At 35.1% G+C, this 16,999-nt stretch overlaps 2 protein-coding genes and 1 pseudogene across 3 annotated transcripts; all 3 read left to right on the top strand.

Moving 5' to 3' along the window:
• Positions 1-4,039: 4,039 nt before the first annotated feature.
• On the top strand, positions 4,040-6,979 carry LOC107625572 (transcription factor AS1). 2 transcript variants are annotated; one of them, XM_016328244.3, is made up of 3 exons: positions 4,040-4,138; positions 4,305-4,430; positions 5,560-6,979. In XM_016328244.3, exon 3 carries the CDS (start codon positions 5,613-5,615, stop codon positions 6,687-6,689), a length of 1,077 nt encoding a protein of 358 aa, XP_016183730.1. In that variant the 5' UTR covers positions 4,040-4,138; positions 4,305-4,430; positions 5,560-5,612; the 3' UTR covers positions 6,690-6,979. The 2 variants fall into 2 exon arrangements, with proteins under 2 accessions (XP_016183730.1, XP_016183731.1); XM_016328245.3 differs by lacking the exon at positions 4,040-4,138 and having other exon boundaries at positions 4,291-4,430.
• Positions 6,980-11,324: 4,345 nt separating this feature from the next.
• On the top strand, positions 11,325-15,259 carry LOC148575024 (uncharacterized). The gene is made up of 4 exons (XM_088506018.1): positions 11,325-12,225; positions 12,658-13,049; positions 14,271-14,612; positions 14,813-15,259. The coding sequence occupies exons 1-4, from the start codon at positions 11,325-11,327 to the stop codon at positions 15,257-15,259; spliced, it is 2,082 nt and encodes a 693-aa protein (XP_088362144.1).
• Positions 15,260-15,289: 30 nt separating this feature from the next.
• Positions 15,290-16,033, top strand: LOC148575023 (secreted RxLR effector protein 161 pseudogene; annotated as a pseudogene).
• The last annotated feature ends 966 nt before the right edge of the window (positions 16,034-16,999 follow it).

Raw genomic sequence — 16,999 nt, 5'->3', positions numbered from 1 at the left:
AAAATACGACAAATGTGATTATTATTCTAAATCATATGAAGTAAAACAAAATAAATAAAAGTTGGATGTCAGAAATTATTTTTAATATGAAAATAGAGATGGTGTTTTGGTTAAATATTGATATTTGAAATGTATTATAGTATTGTAGATATCATCCAATACGTTTCTCATGTATTGCAACACGTCCCCACGTGTTGGCCAATATGTTGTCACGTGTCTAACACGCTCATCACGTATTGGCTAGAATGCTGCCACGTGTCCAGTACGTCCCTCACGTGTTGCAACACGCTCCCACATGTTGATTTCTCACCTATAAAATTCACCCATCTATAATTACACCAAATAATTCTATTTCCAAAAAAATACTAATATTTTTTCTATATAAAAAAAAATCAGCCGTGGGATGTAGTCGAGAAGAAAAGGAAGTTTGAAATAACCTGAAACCAACTATTTCACCCAAAAAAATGATAAAATAAGAGAGAAATAACTAATTAGTTAGAAAAATAAAAAAGAATAAATAAAGAGAGTGGGAAATGAATGAATGTAGGGAAGAGGCATAGATGGTGGCTCCCTTATCATTCGCGTGCCATCTTTCTCGCACATCAAGCGCTGAAACCAACGTACGCTCTCTGCCACTGCCCACTGCCCACTGCCCACTGCCCGCTGTGCCTGTGGGGTCACTCCTTTTCATGTCTTGTCTATTCTCTCTCTCTTTCTCTCTCTCTCTGCTCTGTTTCAGTTTCAGTGCTCTGTCTTCTCCCAAATACCACCGCATATTTTCTCTCTCTCTCTCTCTCTCTAACAATATATCTTCTCCATGATGTCATTGCCCTTCCCACCATAACATGCAATGCATGACTTGACATGTCTTATTATAGTGCTTCTTCTTGTATTTTTTTTTAAAATATAAAAAAAATTAAATAAATTTTTAATAATTTTTATATTAAATAAAAAATTTAATTTTAATACATTAATATTTTACACAATTACTTAATTATATTTTTGAATAATTATTCACATAATTCATATAAAAATAATAATTATTATTATTGACAATTTAAAATAACATTAGGTTACGAAATTGAATACACACAAAATATATCAAAATTAAATTTTTACATAAATTTATTTTTCATCAAAAAATAAATGAATCTTATATTTCGTTTAAATTCTCTAAAAAATATATTTTTATTTTTTTAAGAAATAACAAATTAGAATTTAATTTTTTAAATAATTAAATTGTCTAATATTTAAAATAAAGTTCCACTCTTAGAAAAACATTGTGTCCTGCAAAGTAAATTTTTATCCTACATCTACTATAGGGCTCCCTATAATAAGAGCTGAATTGGGAGTGTTTTGTTTTCTTTGGTACATGAGTCAGGAGTGTTTTAATTCAATTAAGTCCTGAATCAAAGAGATATAGGACTAAAGTGACTTCTGTTGCTCGTCTTAAATAGATGCAAGTCAAGCAGTGGTAGGATTAATAGGGGGATCTAGACATTAACTTAATAATTTTACTCTCATTTTAACACACATTTCCTGTGTCTTTAGTGCCTTTTCCTCTCTTCTTTCCCTTTTTATTCATAATTTGCCTGCTTCCATTATATTTTGAAATTTCAATAAATGATGAAAGTGAAAATGTAAAAAAGAAAAGAGAAACCGTGAAGTTTCGGGTAAAAACTTTTGGTCTTGTCATACTCATTCATTGGCGAGAGATATATATTTGATGAAGGAGATCAGATAACAGTTGATTGCTTCTTAAAGTTTTATTTGTTAAATTTGATATTTGAATTTTTATGTTGATCAATTTAATTTTTTAATTCTTTCGGTTAATTAGTTGGGTGCTGAATTTTAGAATCATAAATTCAGTTAGTCCTTAAAAGTTCATTCTTGATACTTGCTAATGTCGATTCTTAAAAATGAGTGACTTATTAGATGATATGTGTAATTAATAATAGCAAATTATTTTGTGACATGTGATATATAATATCAAATTGCGTTAGCATGCCACGCAATATTTAACAATATACATCAACATTTCATTAACATCAAGGCGAAATATGGAAAAACAACTAAACTCTTTATAAACTTTAAAGAACAAATTGAGTAGCTTAAAAAATCAAGACCAAATAAATTAATATTAAAATTAGACATGTAAATTTAATAACTGAATTGATTTTTATTATCTCTTTTATAGAGTATGTATTTAGTATGTTATATACTTATATGGGATACACTTATAATACAAATGTAATTGTTGAAGATAAATTTTGTTGGCAATTATATTGTTCTGGTGTTTTTTTGTTTTAATTGAAGGGTGAATTATCATCTCTCGTGCATTATTGTGTAATAGCCATAGGTCTCGTGAAATAATTATATAATATATTTAACTAATCAAACACATAACTAAAGTTTAAATAAAAATAAATTTTGAAACACAAATTAAATATATTCTAGAACTATACAAGTATTTCTTAAGTTTTATAATTCCAAAAAAATAATGTAATAAATTTATTATTTAGAATTTAATTTAAATATAATACTCTATATTTAGATAAAATAAATATTTATTTATAAGTTATGTATGCATACAATTATACTTATTACGCGATAATATACGAAAAAGTATAATTTATCTTTTAATTTTTGGAAAGAACATGAGTAATTTCCTATTTGGTTTGTATACTTGAGTTTAATTTTATTCGGTGACCTTTATTATAATTGTTATTATTATTTTACATTTTATTCATGAAAAGTAATATTTGAAGCACTTTAATTGAAAAATTAAAAAATAAGCTTTTTTCCTATTGAATTTGAGTATTCAATTTGGAATTTCTGTAGTGTCCATTAGTAAAAATGTTATGCTCGGTTTGATTTGTATTTTTAATTTTTAATATTTTTTATTTTATTAATAAAAAAGATAAAATAGTACATTTTTTTTTATTTTTAGTTCTTATTTTTCACATTTTCCAATCATAAAATTATAAAACTTAGAAATATTAAAAACAAATATAGAAATTAATAATGAAAACTAAACAAATCCTTATTTTGATAACTTATCAAAATTGTAACGTTTGTAAAAATTAAAAATAAAAATTAGAAAGAATATATGTAATTCTATATTTTTATTATTCTAATTAAACTTAGAAATTTTTTTAAATAAATAACTTAGTTATATTATTTACTGAAATATGAAATTTGTAGCGTATTTATCAATTTGTATCACATGATTTATTTCGTTTATAGTATAAACGAAATAATTATAAATGTATCTCTTTTACAGTAAATGAAATAAATTAAATTTTGTTTTGCACGCATCTCGTTTAGAAATAAGATATTTAAATTTTGAAAAAATACACGTATTTTGTTTATTGTGTATAAAAATATATTTAAATAAAAAAAATAAAAAATTTAAATGGATGATAAATAAGAAAGATTGGTTTCTTACCTACTATAGAGAAGAGGAGACTTAATTCACACAAGTAGTGAGAATGTAAAATATAAAAAATTGGAAAACATATAAAACCGCACATAATGAGAGAGGATTTTGACGTCAATAAAATAAATCCAATTTTTGTAATTATTCTTATATTTGATTTTTTTTTAAAATTTAATGATGTAATTACAATATTTATTAATATTTTATTTAATTTAAATAATAATAAAATATATCAATTTTTATTTTTTAAATTAATCTAAATTAAATTATTTTTATTATTTTAAAAAATATATTTTTATATTTATAAATATATATATCGTTTATCGTGTAAATAAATTAATTATGAACATATCATAATTATACATATTTTATTTTCACATATCGTATTTACAATATAAACAAAATATACTCATAATTATTTTTTTATATTGTAAATAAGATATGTAATAGAATGTAAAAATATAAATGGTGTCTAAATAACCTATATTAATAAATAAAATATTTAAAATATTTATTTAAAAAATCCAATTAAACTTATCTTATATTTTTTAATTTCAACCAAATAGCAATAAAGCATACGTACATACATAATTACATATTGTGACTAGTGTAAGAAAAAAAAAAAGAAAAAGGAAAAAGGAAAGAAGAGTACGTCAACCCCTATTCACAATCACCAGTTCACCACTCACCAGAGAGAAGGTAACCCCCTAAGCTACACTTCAGACTTCACTACACTGTCTCTTATCTTTTTTTTTTCCCTCCTCATTCCCACTCTGTTATTTATTTCTTTATATATTTTTATGTATTTGTTTTCCTTTGAGTGAGTTAAGTGAGCAGAAATTTTGTTCTTTAATGTGTTACATAGGTGCTGCTGAGTAGTTAGGGAGCAGGTGTTTGCTCATCCTCTTCACTCTTTGAGCATCTCTCAAGAGCTAAGCTTCTTTGTTTTTCTTTTATCAGAACCATGTGTTCTTGAAGCTTTCTGGTGGAGGTGAGGTTTTTCAGCAATGTTCTTTTTTATTATTCATTATTATTTTATCAAAATGGTTATGTATTTTGATAGTGATAATGCGTCCTGTGGCATAGTGTTGTTCAATGTCATGTTTTTCTTCATATTTTATTTTAATTTTGGGAATTTGGGTTTTTATACTTCAATTTGATTTCTAGATTTTGAATCTGGTTATGTTTATATATGCTTGTTCCTCATATTAATATGAAACTACAATGTTTGGTGTGAATGAATTTTCTTTTTGCTTTGGATTTGGACTTCTCACCATTGATAATGTGGTTAATTTCGTGGGTTTTTTTTAATGCTAAATATTTCTGGAAGAATGTATGGAACTACTAATTCAGAATTTCCTGTTTCAATTGAGACTCTCAATGTTTTTAAGTTTTTGTGATTCAAGGAATTTATAGGTACTCAGAACTGTTTGTTAGTCCAGTGCCAGAGATTGATCCGTACGGAAAACCCTGTTTAGTGAGATAAGATCAGATCGTTTTTCCAATTGAAACAAGTAATGAAACTTGATAGCAAAATAAAATGACATGCAACTTGATTATTTTCACTGTTTGTTCTCAAAATCTTTGCACTAAGACTAGCCGTTCTTGTTATTGATGTGAAGTCAACTTGTTTGATCCTTGAATAATCATGTTCTTTTCTATGTTCTGTCTTCTTCACCACTCAGTTTCATGATGTATGTCACTTTTGTATTTTTTTTAAGGCTTAAAAATATTTTTTTCATTTATGTTATCAAGGTAGTATCAATTAATTAAATTTGTATAATTATTTTAATTCCTCTTAACTAACCATTTATGTTATCTTGGTAGTATTCATTTATGCGCAAAGTGTAACAAAAGTTCTCTGCCATATGCATGCTAGCTCCTTCATTCCATATCGATAGTCGTTTTGACTTTAAATTTTATTGGTACAATCATAAGTTGATGTATTTAGGTAGAGATTATATCGATTTACAAAGATATAAGTACTGTTATTAGTTCAACTTGGATTGCTGTAGCATTAAATTCAACCCAAATCCATCCTTGTTTTTCGATATTTCCTTGTCTGTATATTTTTATCACTGTGAAATTGAAGTGTTGAGTTTCTTCATAACTTTTTCTAGAGACAACATGAGCTCAAGCTTCAAGCAATGGGTTGTGGGATTTGCAGTTGGAAATGAAGGAGCGGCAACGTTGGAGAGCTGAAGAAGATGCTTTGTTACGAGCTTATGTCAAACAGTATGGTCCAAGGGAATGGAATCTTGTGTCGCAGCGCATGAACACGCCTCTTAACCGGGATGCGAAGTCATGCTTAGAAAGGTGGAAGAATTACCTTAAGCCAGGCATTAAGAAAGGATCTCTCACCGAAGAAGAGCAGCGTCTTGTGATCCGCCTCCAAGCGAAATACGGAAACAAATGGAAGAAAATTGCGGCCGAAGTCCCCGGTCGGACTGCTAAGAGATTAGGCAAGTGGTGGGAAGTGTTCAAAGAGAAACAGCTAAGACAGAAAAAGGAGATTAACAGAATTACCGAACCAATTAACGATAGCAAGTACGAGCACATACTAGAGAGTTTCGCCGAGAAGCTAGTTAAGGACAGCCCTTCGCCTTCGTTTGTTATGGCTTCTTCCAACGGGCCATTTCTTCATGCGGATGCACCGGCCCCTGCATCCCCTGTGCTTCCTTCTTGGCTTTCCAATTCTCATAGTCATAGTGCTACAACCGGCCCTCCAAATTCACCATCCGTGACACTAAGTCTTTCCTCACCAACCGTGGCAACACCACCATTTCCGTGGATGCAACCGGAGAGAGCACCGGATAATGCTTCGTTTGCTTTAGGCAATGTGCCTCTTTGTGGACCTTTTCCGGCTTCTGGTGATAACATGCTGATATCTGAGTTGGTGGAGTGCTGCAAAGAGCTGGAAGAAACACATCATGCTTTGGCCGCGCATAAGAAAGAGGCAGCCTGGAGGTTAAGAAGGGTGGAGTTGCAGTTGGAGTCGGAGAAGGCAAGCCGAAGGAGGGAGAAGATGGAAGAAATCGAAGCGAAGATTAAAGCCCTCGAGGAAGAGCAGAAGGCTGCTTTGAGTAGAATTGAAGCTGAGTACAGGGAACAGTTAGCCGGATTAAGGAGGGATGCCGAGACCAAGGAGCAGAAGTTGGCCGAACAATGGGCGGCGAAGCACTTGCGGCTTACTCGGTTTCTGGAACAAGCAGGATGCAAACTGGGGCTCCCTGAGCAACATGGAAGATGAAGACACACATCACCACCTTAGTAAGTCAGATATGCTTGCTCTTATGACTTGAATAATATGCATTTTGAGCTTATTATTGTTTTTTCCTTTTCATGCTTTAATTTTGTTACATATGTCTATCTATATCCTATGTATTCATAAAACTGTAGTAATTTTCAGTTAGAACTCGATGTATTTGCACTTTGTTGCACATCATGAATATGAACTTAACTAATATCAGTTAGGTTGGGACAGGAATACCGATAGTTCTCTTCCTGACTATGTTTATGAATAACTTGGATGAACAATAACGAGATTTTGAGTTGAATTTAGAAAAAGTATAGATAGACAATGAAAATACTAAACAATGTGAATAATGGATATAATATATGTTCATTTTACTAGGTACGTAGATGATTATTTTAATATTAAAATTTATGTGGATAATTTGAAGGTGTAGTGCATTTTTATAAATTGTCACAAAAATAATCTAAATAAAAACATCAAAAGGGTTTATTTCTTAAATATCCCTAACTATATTTAAATCTTTGTTTGGACTAACGTATAAAGTACTAAATTAGGTATGTAAATATATGTTCTTGGTAGGATTGTCTTTTCCAAGATTACGGAATAACTTCTCATCAAACAACTTTTGAAGATTTGTATTCCTTTTCAAATTCTATATTCTACTCCCTATGCTTGTTTTGGTCGGTCTACATTCTAAAGTTTAAAGCTGTAACCACTTGAACATCGTCCTTGGGGCCTGAAATTGGAGAACAAAAATTGGTGGTGTTTTGACTTTTGATTAGCGTACGACAAGATCAAAGGTGAATTTAGTCATCGTCATCCAAATGACTATGAAATTTTGGCAACAAATAAATTTTCAACCCAAAAAGAAAAGAAAAAGAAAAAGAAAAAGAAAAAGATGCCATAATTTTGTGTAAAAACAATTTTAATTCATGAATCAGAATGCTGATAGAACTATCTGTAAACAAAACGAAGCTAATGTTATACTTACGAAAAATGAGTTTTATGACAAACATAGCAAAACTTTAAATTTTTGTTGATTTTTTACAAGAATTAACTAAAAATTTTAAATTGTCACTATCTTTTATCTTCAACTTTTGACATTGCTATTGTCTCTATTTTCTCAAATAATAAATTTTTGAGAAAATGACAAATAGGTTCCTGACCTTTTGTCGCACGGATATTTTCGTCCCTGACCATTGAAAAATACTTTTTAAGTCCCTGACCTTCACAAAATTTGGACGGATCAGTCCCTCCGTCCAAATGCCTCCGTCAGGGACTGATCCATCCAAATGCTTCTGTCAGGGACTGATCCGTCCAAGTTTTGTGAAGGTCAGGGATTTAAAAGTATTTTTCAATGGTTAGGGACGAAAATGTCCGCAGAACAAAAGGTCAGGGACCTATTTGTCTTTTTCTCTAAACTTTTATAATCCTCTATCACCCCCACTTTAACCACTTTTTAACACTATAACAATAACCACACCAATGGTTCCACCACCATTGCTGCTGTGCCAACATCACCTGCAATACCCCAATAGAATTTTGAACAGAATTTTATTCAGTTCAAAAGCAAAACCCCAATAAAAACACATCACAAAAAGAAGTAATAATGTCAGCGTCAACAGGGGAACCCCATGGGACTTGATGAGATTGGAAACAGTGCTCCAACCCACAGATCTGATCCGAATTTCTCAATCTCATTAACACTCAAAACAATAAAAGAGAGAATTTTTAATACTTCAAAGTATACTCATCACCTGTCCAAAAAAAAAAAACGTGTACTCTGTAACAGCCCAGACCACTCGCTAGCACGATATTGTCCGCTTTGGCACACAAGGCCTCACGGTTTTGCCTTTGACGATAGGGATGCTAGCCGAAGCCCCCCACACTCACTCGTCAAAACGCGTCATGCTAGGGAGAGGTATCCACACCCTTATAAGGCATGCTTCGTTCCCCTCTCCAACCGATGTGGGCCTTACATACTCATTATTTTGATGGAACACATACAATACACAAGGTATATGTGTAATGTGTCTATATATATTGAGAGAGAGAATTGTATGTGGTGAGAGAATGACTATCATTGATTAATCACAACTCACATATGATGTATATACATACACGTTGGCTTATGTGAAGGAAACATTAACAGAAAATCAGAAAAATGAACTAATTACCCCTGCTTATATCAGCAATAACTAATCTCTAACTAACTACTCAACTAACTACTTAATTTACATATTAGTCGTAATATCTCCCCTCAAGTTGGCATGTATAGATTCAACGTGCTAAACTTGGAAATTAAGCTCCTAAATTGAGTTTAAAAGACGGGTTTGGTGAAAATATCAGCAAGTTGGTGCTGAATTCTAACATATATAAGCTTGATCAGCCCATTCACCATTCTTTCTCGAACAAAATGGCAATTGATCTCGATATACTTAGTTCGTTCATAAAAAGTGGGGTTGGAGGCAATGTGGATGGCTGACTGCGAGTCACAAAACAACATGGAGAACGGAATTGTAATTTGGAAGTCTGACAGGAGTTCCTTGAGCCAAGTTAGTTCAACTTACAAACTAAGTCTGGACTCTTGGATTTGTACCCCAGTGGCAGATCCATGTAAACTTCCTTAAATAAGTCCCCCTTGAGGAAAGCATTATTGACATCCATTTGGAGCAAAGACCAATAATTGATGGCAGCCAAGGATAGGAGTACCCGAACTATAGTGAGCTTAGTTATAGTGGAAAATGTGTCTTTATAGTCAATTTCAGCTCGTTGAGTATAGCATTTAGCAACTAAACGGGCTTTATACCTTTCTATCGAGCCATCGGCCTTACACTTCACTTTGTACACCCATATACATCTAATGGTGTGTTTCCCTTTTGGTAGTGGTACCAATGACCAAGTGTTAGTGGCCTCCATGGTTTTCAACTCCTCACCTATGGCCTTTCTCCGAACTACTTGATGAAAGAAAGTGGGTTCAGGTATTGCATCATCCGCTGTTAGAAAACTGAAATGATAGTTGGATAGGTGTTGAAAGTTGTGGCATTGGTAATCTTTAAGGTACTGAGGTGGTTTAGAGAGCCTAGAGGATTGCCGGAGTTGAGGCACAAGTTCAGGTTCTGGGGCTGTGACAGGTGGTAAAGGTTGCTCCAAAGGAATTGATGGAGTGGGAGAAAAGGGTGGCTGATGACGAACGACAGTTGTTGCTAGAGTTTGATTGATGTTGGCCTTGTGAAATTTATGAGGCATGACAACTTTAGGAAAATTGTCGATAAGAGAGGAAGGACTGCTCGACATCTTGACAAATGGAAATTCATCTTCGCCAAATGAGACATTTCTAGAGATAAAAACTCTATTGTTGCTCAAGTCATAAAGCTTGTAACCTTTGAAGCCATACGGGTAGCCAATAAACATAGCTTGAGCTGCTCTTGGAGTGAACTTGATCCTTTGGGATGCTAAAGTGAATGCATGAGCAAGGCATCTAAAGACTCTTAATGACTGATAATCTGGCTGCTTATGGAAGAGTCTTTCATAGGGAGTGCAGTGTTGTAGAGCTGGACTAGGCAGTCTATTCACCAAGAAGGTCGCCATCAAGATGCATTCACCCCAAAGTTCAATTGGCACCATAAATTGGGCGAATTTTCACCTACTCTAAACTTTTGAGGAGATGCGAAAAATGATAATAGATCTTGTCCAGAGTGGTATCTCACTGTCGGGTCCCTCGGAAGGAGGCCTTCTTCGCCCTCTACCTAAGCTGCACAAGAAAAGCCCAAAGCCAATTCTAGGAAACAATAAAGCTTCATAGGGTCCTTTTGTCCAGGTGGAGGTAGTTCGCATCTTGATAGATATGTCTATTTCATCGAACCTCTCTCTGAGACAGTGTCTAGATCGTTACGCCTTTTGTGCGGGTCAGAACTTACCCGATAAAGAATTTCACTACTTTAGGACCGTTAAGTTTTTTGTTTTAAAAAGCATAAAAATGATTTAAGTGTAATAATTGCACCGAGTGTTATTTTTACCCAAGGCTCTGCTATGGAAACCGAGCGTTTCTTAGTTTAAAAATGCTGACCTTTGACTGAAAGAAGAGGGCTCTAGCAACATTGAGCAAATGTTGGTGTTTCCATTCAACCACCGAGTTTTGCTCAGGCCTCTCTACACAAGAAAATTCATGGAGAATTCCCTTTGAAAGCAAAAAATCATTGAGAAGCAATTCTTTGGCATTATCGGATCTGACCTGTTTTACCTTAGCATCGAATTGTCTATCAATCATGTCAATGAAATTGTAGCCAGATTATAGTAGAGTAGATCGATAGTTTGGCAGCATGTATAACAAGCTTTCCCACTTAGTAAATTAACATCAAAATTAGTTAGAGTAGTGTAAGGAATTTAGTCAGGCAGTTATTAAATGTGTGGCTCACATTGAGTGTATATATATATATCAGTTTACAATAATGAAATCACACTTTTTGCTTCTCTTTGCTATCTCACATTTTCTGAGTCTCCCTCTCTTGCGTGGAGCAACTCCACTACCTCACCACCACACTCTGCAAAAAGAGTGTAACTACCCTGCGCAAGATCACATCCTTGATGAGATTCGTGTGAAGTAGTGCTTACACGATTTGATCATCAATGGAATCGAACGTGCATGACAGAGAGGTGAATTCGGAGAACCAAGCATTCTCGGCGAGCGATATGCAGAAATTTGCACGCATGATGGACCAATTCAATACATTTCAAGCACAAGCGTCAAGATCCAAGATGAATTTGCTGCAAGATTCGTCTAGTCACTTCTATTTGCACCGTAGCGAAACCCCTGGAATTTCACTCACGAATGCTCCATTAACCACCTCAAACTACCATTCGTGGTCAAGGTCAGCGACACTTTCACTCAAATCGAAGAACAAACTCCAATTTATCGACGGAACCTTAATGAAGCCAGAGAGGGACGATCCTTCCTTCGGAGCCTGGGATCATTGTAATACATTTGTTTTGTCGTGGCTACACAGATCTCTCAGTCCAAAAATTCTCCAGAGCGTCTTATGGTGCAACAACGCTTACAAGCTATGGATGGACCTGAAGCACAAATTCGATCAAGGAGACTTGTTCAGAATTGCAGATCTGGAAGAAAAATTGTTTTCGTTGAGACAAGGTGAACTCACCATCACTTCTTACTATACTAAGTTGAAGAGTATTTGGGAGGAATTAGATGAGTTTAGACCTATTGCAATGTGTTTTTGCCTTTATAACTGTGAATGTGGAAAGAATCTTGACATGATTAAAGAGTACAGAGAGCAGTCCCATGTAATTAGGTTCCTTCGAGGATTGAACGACCAATATGCGAATGTACGCTCCCAACTAATGCTTGTAACACCCTTACCAACTGTAGCAGCAACCTTCTCCTCGCTTTTACAGCAAGAGAGACAATTGATGCACTCAATGGATCCTGAAGCAAGAATGATGGCAAATGCTATCAATACGAATGCGTTTGGGACTTATCAAAACAATGGAAGTAGTTCAATTAGTGGAAGAGGTAGGGGTCGTGGGGGCAGAAGTAAAGGACATGGCCGAGGGACACCTAAATTGTGCTCCCACTATGGCAAGAATGGTCACCTAGTAGACATATGTTATTACAAGCATGGATTCCCACCACACATGCAAAGGAATCAATTCAAAAGGAATACTGATGGCTCAAGTGCCATGAACTCAGTAAATTCCATAACTGCTGCGAGCAATGTATAGAGCAGCATTGAACCTTTAATCCAGAGAGATGAAAGAGTCAGTCTTGATGGGTTGTTTTCGGATAAGCAAAAGGAAGCCCTACTTGCCTTGTTCCAACAACAATGTAGTGACCCCCCAAATAATGAGAAATTGGCATCTGTACATGCACCATCTGCAGGTACCTTCTATCTTTTATCAATTTTCAGCCATATTTTAAATTGTCATGACTGAATTTTGGATACAGGATCTAGTGCTCATGTGTCATTCTCACTCGATTTCTTTCAATCTGTTAAAATAATAAAACATGTTCAAGTCATAATGCCAAATGGTTCTAAAGTTGTCACAACTATTTATGGGACAATTTTCTTCTCAGCAAGCTTCTACTTGACTGATGTCTTATATATTCTTACTTTCAAGTATAATCTCATTTCAATTTCAAAAGCAGCAGATGCACTTTCTTGTTCCTTTTTGTTCAATGCACATGATTGTGAGATTCAGGAGCGAATTACCTTGAAGACGATTGGAGCTGTTGATCAAAAGGAGGGATTGTATACAATGCGGATCAAACCTGTTTTGGTAGCAGCACCGGAACTGATGTATACAATAAAGGGTGATGTAGCTAAAACTGTGACTCCTGTACACACACACAATATCATTCATACATCAGATGATGCAACATTTTGGCATCATCGTTTAGGACATATCTCATGTGATAAGATACAACAAATGAAAATTGCATATCCATTCATTACATATCATAGTAGTGATGTACCATGTTCTCCATGCCACTATGCAAAGCAAAAACGCTTGCCATTTAATGAAAGTCACACCAAATCTGAAAATATTTTTGATCTAGTGCACGTGGACATTTGGGGACCTATAGCTATACCATCTATTTCGGGCCATAAATATTTTCTCACAGTGGTTGAAGACAAAAGTAAATTCACTTGGTTATTTTTTTTTTTGAAAAACAAATATGAAGTCAGAAAATTGATTGAAAATTTTGTCCAACTTGTTGAAACTCAACACAATAAAATCATTAAGTGCATTCGATCTGATAACGGTCAAGAATTTTTGATGCTTTCATTCTACCAAACCAAAGGTATTATACACCAAACCAGCTGTGTGGAAACTCCACAACAGAATGGGGTGGTAGAAAGACGACATCAAGAAATCTTGAACGTAGCCAGGACACTCATCTTTAATTCAAATTTACCACTCTGTTTTTGGCACTATGCCGTGGCTCATGCCATCCACATGTTAAATAGAACACCTCACAATAAGATAGCACCTTGTAGCCCTTATCAGATCTTATATAATACCTTACCGGATATTAAACACTTCAAGGTATTTGGTTGTTTGGTTTATGCATTAACTTTTTTGGTTTCTCATAGAAGAAAGCTTGACGCTAGAGCTAGAAAATGTGTTTTCTTAGGATTTAAATCAGGCACCAAAGGATATGTTCTACTAAATACAAAAATCCAAGAGATACTAGTCTCAAGGAATGTGAAATTTTATGAACAGTTCTTCCCTTTCAAAAATACCACTGGTCCCATTTCTTTAAAAACAACTACTAACTGTAAGTCACATGAACATGTTGATCCTTTTCCCCACCATGATCCCACTTCGGATCCATGCACTAATACACAATGGCTGGATAATATAGTGCTTCCTGCAGCTCAATATACGCCCCCTAATCTAGCCCCGGATTTTGCTTGCACTCACACACCCATGGCAACATCTCAATTCACTCCTCATGCATCATCAATTATCCCTAATTCACATTTTTCACCACATTTACATTCGCAAAATTTTGCTCACAGTCGCAATTTAGATACATCACACCCACCTATGCAGAATTTAGCACTGCCTAATGTGCAGCCAGAGGTGCGACGATCCACTCGAATTAAACACAAACCTGCCTACCTCCAAGACTACCATTGTATGCGATTCACCACCACTGATCAACAGTCCTCTAGTCAGTGCCACAAAAAATATCCTCTCTCCAGTTATGTGTGCTTGAATTCTCTTTCAGCAGGTCACAGGGCCTTTTCGATTGCTTTATCTGCTAACATTGAACCACGAAGTTATGAGGAGGCAATCACTCATAGTTGTTGGAAGAAGGAAATTAGTGATGAACTCAATGCTCTTGAAGAAAACAAGACATGGACACTGACTCCTCTGCCCAAAGGAAAGAAGGTGATTGGTTGTAAATGGGTTTTTAAGACCAAGTTTAAGTCTAATGGTGAAGTTGAGCGACATAAAGCCAGATTGGTGGCAAAGGGATTCACCTAAACTGCTGGGTTCGATTTTTTTATACGTTTAGTCCTGTGATTAAGCTAACTACTTTGAGAGTCTTGCTCACCATTGCTTCGACTAGAAACTGGTTTGTGCATCAGCTCGATGTCAATACCGCGTTCTTACATGGTGACTTGCCCGAAGAAGTGTACATGAAGCCACCCTTAGGTCTTCAAGCCCCACTTGGTTCTGTCTGCAAACTACAACGCTCTTTGTACGGCCTCAAACAAGTCATCCGCCAATGGCACCAGAAATTATGTTGCATGCTCATTCAGTTTGGTTACTCTCAGTCCAAGGCCGATAGTTGTTTGTTTACTAAGTCCACAGCTGCATCATTCACTTGCATCCTTGTGTACGTGAACGACTTGGTTTTAGGCAGGAATGATCTTAGAGAGATTAAGAGAGTGAAACACTTGCTTGATGACAAGTTTAAAATTAAGGATCTTGGGGAATTAAAATTCTTCTTGGGGCTCGAGTTTGCTAGAAGCCACAGAGGCATAGCAATGTATCAAAGAAAATACACATTGGACTTCCTTGAGAAATTTTGACTACAAGATGCAAAACCAATCACCACACCTATGGATTACACCACAAAATTGTCAAAGTCGTTAGGGAATCAATTGCAGGATGTTTTTGCATACAGAAGACTGATTGGACAGCTAATCTATTTGACAAATACTCATCCGGACATATGTTTTATAGTAAGTAAGCTAAGTCAATACCTGGACTGTGCAACTGATACCCACTTCAAGGCAGCACTCCATGTCCTGAGGTATCTCAAAGGTGCTCCAACCAAAGGTGTTCTATTCTCAGCTTCAGACCACCTCAACTTGACAGCATTCTCTGACTCAGATTGGGGACCTTGTCCCTATACTTGCTGGTCTGTGTCTGGATTTTATTTTTTCCTTGGCAAGTCCCTGGTGTCATGGCGATGCAAGAAACAACAAACTGTTGCGTGCTCCTCTGCTGAAGCGGAGTATCGAGCAATGGCGCTCGCCACATGTGAAGGTATCTGGCTTTCTTTCCTTATTCGATATTTTCACGCAACACCTCTGAAGCCAATTACCTTGTACTGTGATAACCAGTCTGCACTACATATCGCAGCCAATCCTGTGTTTCACAAACAAACAAAACATATCGAGATTGACTGCCACACTCTGAGAGAGAAGGTCCAAGAAGGCACTTTGAAGCTGCTCCCTGTTTCATCAGCAAATCAGATTGCTGATATTTTGACTAAGCCTGTAGCCCCTAATCCTTTCTTGTCTTGTGAAGTCAAGTTGGGTCTGATTAAATTTCATACCCCAACTTGCGGGGGGATGTAGCCAGATTATAGTAAAGTAGATCGATAGTTTGGCGGCATTTATAACAAGTTGTCCCACTTAGTAAATTAACATCAAAATTAGTTAAAGTAGTGTAAGGAATTTAGTCAGGCAGTTATCAAATGTGTGGCTCACATTGAGTGTATATATATCAGTTTACAATAATGAAATCACATTTTTTGCCTCTCTTTGCTATCTCACATTTTCTGAGTCTCCCTCTCTTGCGTAGAGCAACTCCTCTGCCTCACCACCACACTCTGCAACCGAACAGATTTCCTCAGAAATTGATAAGAACATCAGTAGCATTTGATTTTTTCTTCAAAAAGGTAAATCCAAGTAAATCTTGAATGATTATCAACAACGGTAAGTCGATAAGTAAGTATCACATGTTATTACATGTGGGAACGCGATAGGGTCCCCAAATGTCATAATGAATCAGATCAAAGGTAAAATTGTTTATTTGATTGAAAAGACAAACGCCTAAGCTTGGTGAATGGACAAACAAGACACTTAGAATGGTTGAATTTGAGAGGTTTGTGTGATAAAGCATGACTAAGATTATTCAAAACCTTTTCTGAGGTGTGTCCTAGTCTAGCATGCCATACATCAGTATTAACAAGAGAAATAGAGTGACAAGTAGCAATATTAGGTGTGGGTTGCGACTCTTAGCACAAAAAAGATAATCAATTTCATTACCTTTGCCAATTACCTTCTTGGAGGTCTTGTCTTGCATTGTGAAAGATAGATAAAAGGAAAAAAAAACAGTGCAGTTAGACAATTTAATAAGTGAACTAACAAAAATTAAATTGAACCTGAAGGAAGGAATGAAGATAGCATTGTATAGGATCAACGAGGGATTGATGACTACATTGCCAATTGCTATGGCACAGATACGAGTGTGGTATTTGTAAAGCTACATAATGGGTTTTGATGAGTAAATAGCCAAATTAGTCCCTGAAAGATTATCCG

Source organism: Arachis ipaensis, chromosome B2, assembly GCF_059453495.1.
Source record: "Arachis ipaensis isolate K30076 ecotype BB chromosome B2, ASM5945349v1, whole genome shotgun sequence".
Lineage (NCBI taxonomy): Eukaryota > Viridiplantae > Streptophyta > Magnoliopsida > Fabales > Fabaceae > Arachis > Arachis ipaensis.
The sequence above is the reverse complement of the archived record's forward strand: the minus strand, read 5'-3'. Positions and strand labels throughout refer to the sequence as shown.